The 4,497-nt window shown below is 49.5% G+C and overlaps 4 protein-coding genes across 4 annotated transcripts; all 4 read right to left on the bottom strand.

Annotated features, from left to right (window-relative positions):
* Positions 1 to 18: 18 nt before the first annotated feature.
* Positions 19 to 471, bottom strand: DQ04_01011030 (hypothetical protein; the record flags this gene model as incomplete). The annotated part of the gene is made up of 1 exon (XM_009310061.1): positions 19 to 471. The coding sequence occupies one exon, from the start codon at positions 469 to 471 to the stop codon at positions 19 to 21; it is 453 nt and encodes a 150-aa protein (XP_009308336.1).
* An 876-nt stretch (positions 472 to 1,347) lies between these two features.
* DQ04_01011020 (hypothetical protein) lies at positions 1,348 to 1,548 on the bottom strand (the record flags this gene model as incomplete). Its single annotated transcript, XM_009310060.1, has 1 exon — positions 1,348 to 1,548. The coding sequence occupies one exon, from the start codon at positions 1,546 to 1,548 to the stop codon at positions 1,348 to 1,350; it is 201 nt and encodes a 66-aa protein (XP_009308335.1).
* A 308-nt stretch (positions 1,549 to 1,856) lies between these two features.
* DQ04_01011010 (cAMP-specific phosphodiesterase) lies at positions 1,857 to 3,821 on the bottom strand (the record flags this gene model as incomplete). The annotated part of the gene is made up of 1 exon (XM_009310059.1): positions 1,857 to 3,821. The coding sequence occupies one exon, from the start codon at positions 3,819 to 3,821 to the stop codon at positions 1,857 to 1,859; it is 1,965 nt and encodes a 654-aa protein (XP_009308334.1).
* Positions 3,822 to 4,174: 353 nt separating this feature from the next.
* On the bottom strand, positions 4,175 to 4,497 carry DQ04_01011000 (hypothetical protein; the record flags this gene model as incomplete). Its single annotated transcript, XM_009310058.1, has 1 exon — positions 4,175 to 4,497. A coding segment is annotated over one exon (323 nt), but the record flags the coding sequence as incomplete, so codon positions are not given.

Here is a 4,497-nt window from a genome sequence, read left to right as displayed (position 1 = left end):
AACATCCTTTTATGACCGCTATTCACCATTCTCACTAGGCTTTGGCTTAGGGATGCAGCCCGAGTCCACCAATGAGCGGTAGTCAACGAGAAAGAGATTGTCATATCCCCAGCGACGCAGCGCTGCTGAACAATTGAAACCCCGCTGTTGGTTAGAAGCAACGATGAATAACTCCGATCGCTCTTTTTGCTGCGGAAGGATTGGACAGGCTGCTCCAGAGAGCAAATCGTGGTGGTGAATTGCAACAGAACCGGGGACAGGATAGAGTTTCCTCTCCACCGAATCACGTACATCAATTACAACAACGCCTTTCTGGCCAGACATCATCTGTCGCATTTTTTGAACATCATGCACCGTCTTGGTAGAGCCAACGACGCTGTCAAGAGCATATTCGGACGTGATATACGAGGGGCCGTAACGTTTGTTGAGGTTTGATACCTTCCATGCTGTCTTTGGAATCCACTGAGCCATTGCTACTGACTCCCAGCACTTGAACAACCATAAAGGAGTGGAAACAATTATAAGAACACCGACTGAATTTATGTATAACAGCCAGAGGGAAAGAGGAACAACTAATGAAGGAACACATACTGACTATCAACTCCCACCGAGTTCAGTGCCTTTTCTAGACACATTCAACACGTTCTCTGTGCAGTGATCCCATCAATGGGTCCACTTTTTTTTTTTTTGATAGCAACGCACTTTAGCTTCGACCTTTTCCTCCTCTCGCCGCAATCACTCCATCTGTTTCTGGTAGCTCTGTCTTTGCAGCAGCTGCTCGACCTTGGTGGCATGGCGAAATGGATTCCCCAACCCGGATGGAAATAGTTTCGTAAGCACGAAGTTGCACCCAAGTCGAATTACTTCACAACGCAATCGTCTCTGCTTCGCACCGTGAGAGAGTTGAAAAACCTGCAGTTTTTTCTTATACATGGCTTTATTCAACACCTCGAGGATCTTCAAACAAAGGCATTGGCATTAAGAGGCGTCAGGGTGCTCTACTGGGGTGGACGATACGGGCCCTGCCTGCCAACCCCGTAAAGGAGCGGCACAGGGGCTACTGATACAGCGTAAGCCACCAGACCACTTGGAACTGCCAGTTTTTCCGCGTCGTCCGAGACCCATTCCATATATGCAAACACACACAGCTTCCACCATGACATACCTCTCTAGTGCGATCAATCTATCGATACGGATAGCTCAATATCGCGAGGAAAGGAACATGCACTACACACCAGCAGATATACATACTCTCGGTCTCAATTCAAAAGCACGGACACCAATTGCGGGTGATCTGTGTGCATCTGCGCCTCCTGCTTTTGTCGGTTAATTCTGCTCTCTTTCCCTTCACTTCTCTGCCCATGACACCATAAGCGCCTCCTGAACACGATAGAAGCGCCCCTTGATGAGCGCTGCTTGTGCCTCCAAGAGACTGATTTCACGGTCCGTTATGTCCTTTTTTCGGAGAATGTCGTACTGCAACAGCATAGCTGAAAAAGACACGGCAGCCACAGATCCCACAAGGAAACCGGCAACACGGGGACCCATATGTCTCGTCTTATTTTCACCTGAGCACACGCACACAAAAAAAAGAGAGGGGAATCGGGCGGACAAGGGAGAAAAATAAATAAAGAGGATTGCATTATTAAGAATGCAGCAGCACTGGTGAAAACCAACTGACCCTAAAGGAAGAGAGTCACCATGATCGAAAGAACAAACAGCATTAAGCATTTTCCCAACTGCATTTCTACATCCACCAGGAATATATAAACAAATAATCCCAAGGAACTCATGCTTCACTTCACACATATACTCACTTAATCCCATGCTGTCACATACATCACATGCGCGCCACCTCACAACTTTTTTCCCCGAGTCGCCCCACCATATACAGGATTGTAGCAGTGCAAAGGACGTCTTGAATTCGTGCTGACGCTTGGGGCAAGATTAGGGGTTCTGCTGAGCTCTCTCCCTATGTCACGTTCTGCATACATCTCCATCAATCGCAATATAAAACCGTCAGTCTGCTGTCCGTCTCGTGTTGGAGAGGCGATTACTTCCGCCGTCGTTGGCGCTTCTTCCCTTTTCATGATGAGTTTTGCAATTTGACTGCATTGCTCTTTGGAGGACACATCAACGCCTTCACGAGTATAGCGACCAATATACTCTGGGTTTAGCTGAAGCGCGAGAAACACCAGCTGTGCCGCAAACTCTGCTGCAGGGCGACCCTCCTTTTCGTATGTGTCGTACAACCGCAAAAAAGAGAAGTAGTGCTCAGAGCGGCTCGGGTACTGGCTCACTGCACCACCAGAGAATGGAAACTGCATCTTTGGTTCACTTGAGAAGTGATGCGGCGATGAGACCTGTGACGAGACGGGTGAGAAAGCCTGCCGATTAGATGCCGCATTAAGGATGGCTCGTTTCGAGGCTTTGCGATCCAAACTTGTTGCATGCATTGTTATCTTGCGAAGTATTTCCACAACCAGTGAGCTACTGTCATTCCATCGTTCATCCGGTGAAACTGGCGGGACATGGAAGTCTGCTGCTTCACTGACGGACGGTGCCTCGGCATTCCTTACCATGTTGTCATAAAGGTCCTGTGGTACCAGAGCATGAACAGTGGTGGCCAAAGGCTTCAGCCACACCTTGACGTAATCTGTCACCATTCCTAACCCATTTTCATTGAGTCGACTACCAAGATTCGGTAGAAGCGGGTCCATTCCTCGCCGTTCTTCTTCACACGCCTCACGGGCCCACTCAGATGCCATAAGGCCACCCAGAGTGATGAACTGTTGGCGTGGTCGCAACGCCAAAGCATTATCTGCCAGAATAACCACTCCCATCAATAAAAGCGGTATGTCGTTGAATGTTACCGCATTGGAAACCGCCACCTCTTGCAGTTTCCGAAGCAAGGATTCCCGTCCACGTGGTGCGGTCCCCAACACTGTTTCAATCAACAGCTCTCTGAGGTATTGGGAAAGAGGTTGAGCGCCAGCGTTAGCTGAGAGGTCAATAAAACGATTCTCCTCTCTATTCAGAAAGTACAGGAACGCTGTGAGACTGGCTGATTGTTGTGTCGTCATATCCCCATACACAAGAACAAGGGGGTGGTCCAGACGCGCCAGAAAGGCATTTGTCACACCAGGATGGGCAAAACTCAGACAAAGTGTGGCAAGAAAGGCCACAATAATTTCGTCATCTGTTAACATCAATGTTGCTGGTTTTTCTCGCAGCATGAGAAACAACATTTGGACTGAGTCGGCGGCATGAAGTGCGTTATGATACGCATTGTCTGTGGAGTATTTCTCAAAAAGATCAGAGAGGAAGCTGAGTAGCTTCTCCGCGTCCAATGTGCAGCAGTAGGAAAAATTTGCAAACACGCTGGAACACACTGAAAGGAATATTCTCCGTGGATCCTCCATGACTTCTCCATTAAAGTCTATGACATCACGACTACTAAAATCGGTGCTCTCCACCTCCTTCACATACTTTAGTGTTTGGTGCATGATCTCGTTCATCCTTGAGAATGTCTCAGTGGGATCCTGAAGCACCGGCGTACTGCGCTTCAACTTGACCCTAATGCCAGACCAGTTAGTTGGATTGCTGTCCATTATACTAAAATTCTCCACTCTCCACTGGGAAGCAATACCACCAAAAAGCATGCTACGTGCTGGAGCACCACCGTTGAACAGAGCATCACTGTAGCAGCCGTCTCCTCCGTCTTGGGGGCCCTGGACAACTGCCTCAGAGACCGCATTGAGTGCACTGGTTGAGAGCTGCCCCAGCGCCTGCTGCCGCCGCAGAATGTTTTTGCGAGACATCTGAACAACCGTTGACGCCTTTTTCTACCTGCGCTTTTATTACAGTAAAAAAGAATAATAGTAGGAAGAAGAAGCAACAGAAAAGGGGGTAAAAGATACCAATGTGCTTGCGTCAGTGCTCCTCCCTAAAACAAAAAAAAATCAAAAACATCATGCACACTCAAATATCGGCACACAGCTACACCCATTTACTGAGAGTTTTTTTATTAACGAGAAGCCAGAGGATGAATGCGACCTTAGAGATTCACCACCAGAACTTTCCTTTCCCCTAACCTATATTTTTTTCTTCAATTTCTCTTTTTCGCTCATCACTTCACTCTCCACCTAACGGTGCTGTGGAGCTATGTCGTGCATCACGACGACCGTGAGGAGCGAGAGCGAGAGCGAGAGCTGCTGCGGCTGTACGACCGGCGACGGTGCTTGCGCTCTCGCGAGCGTTCACGGCGCCGACCGTGGCTGCGGTCGCGCCGCCTGTCGCTGTAGTGCCGTGAGCGGCTCCCCGATCTGTGACGTCGGCGGCGGCTATCGTGGCGCCTGGTGTCGCTGCGCTCCCGGCGCCGCGTGACTCCCTGCTTTGGCATTGCTGTCGTTGTGGATGCTTCCACCACGAGGGCACGTCCGCGGAACTCCTTCCCATTGAAGGTCTCCACGAACTGCGTCGACTCGGATGGGGCGA

The sequence above is a fragment of the Trypanosoma grayi genome (genome assembly GCF_000691245.1).
Source record: "Trypanosoma grayi strain ANR4 Tgr_101_V1, whole genome shotgun sequence".
NCBI lineage: Eukaryota > Euglenozoa > Kinetoplastea > Trypanosomatida > Trypanosomatidae > Trypanosoma > Trypanosoma grayi.
The sequence above is the reverse complement of the archived record's forward strand: the minus strand, read 5'-3'. Positions and strand labels throughout refer to the sequence as shown.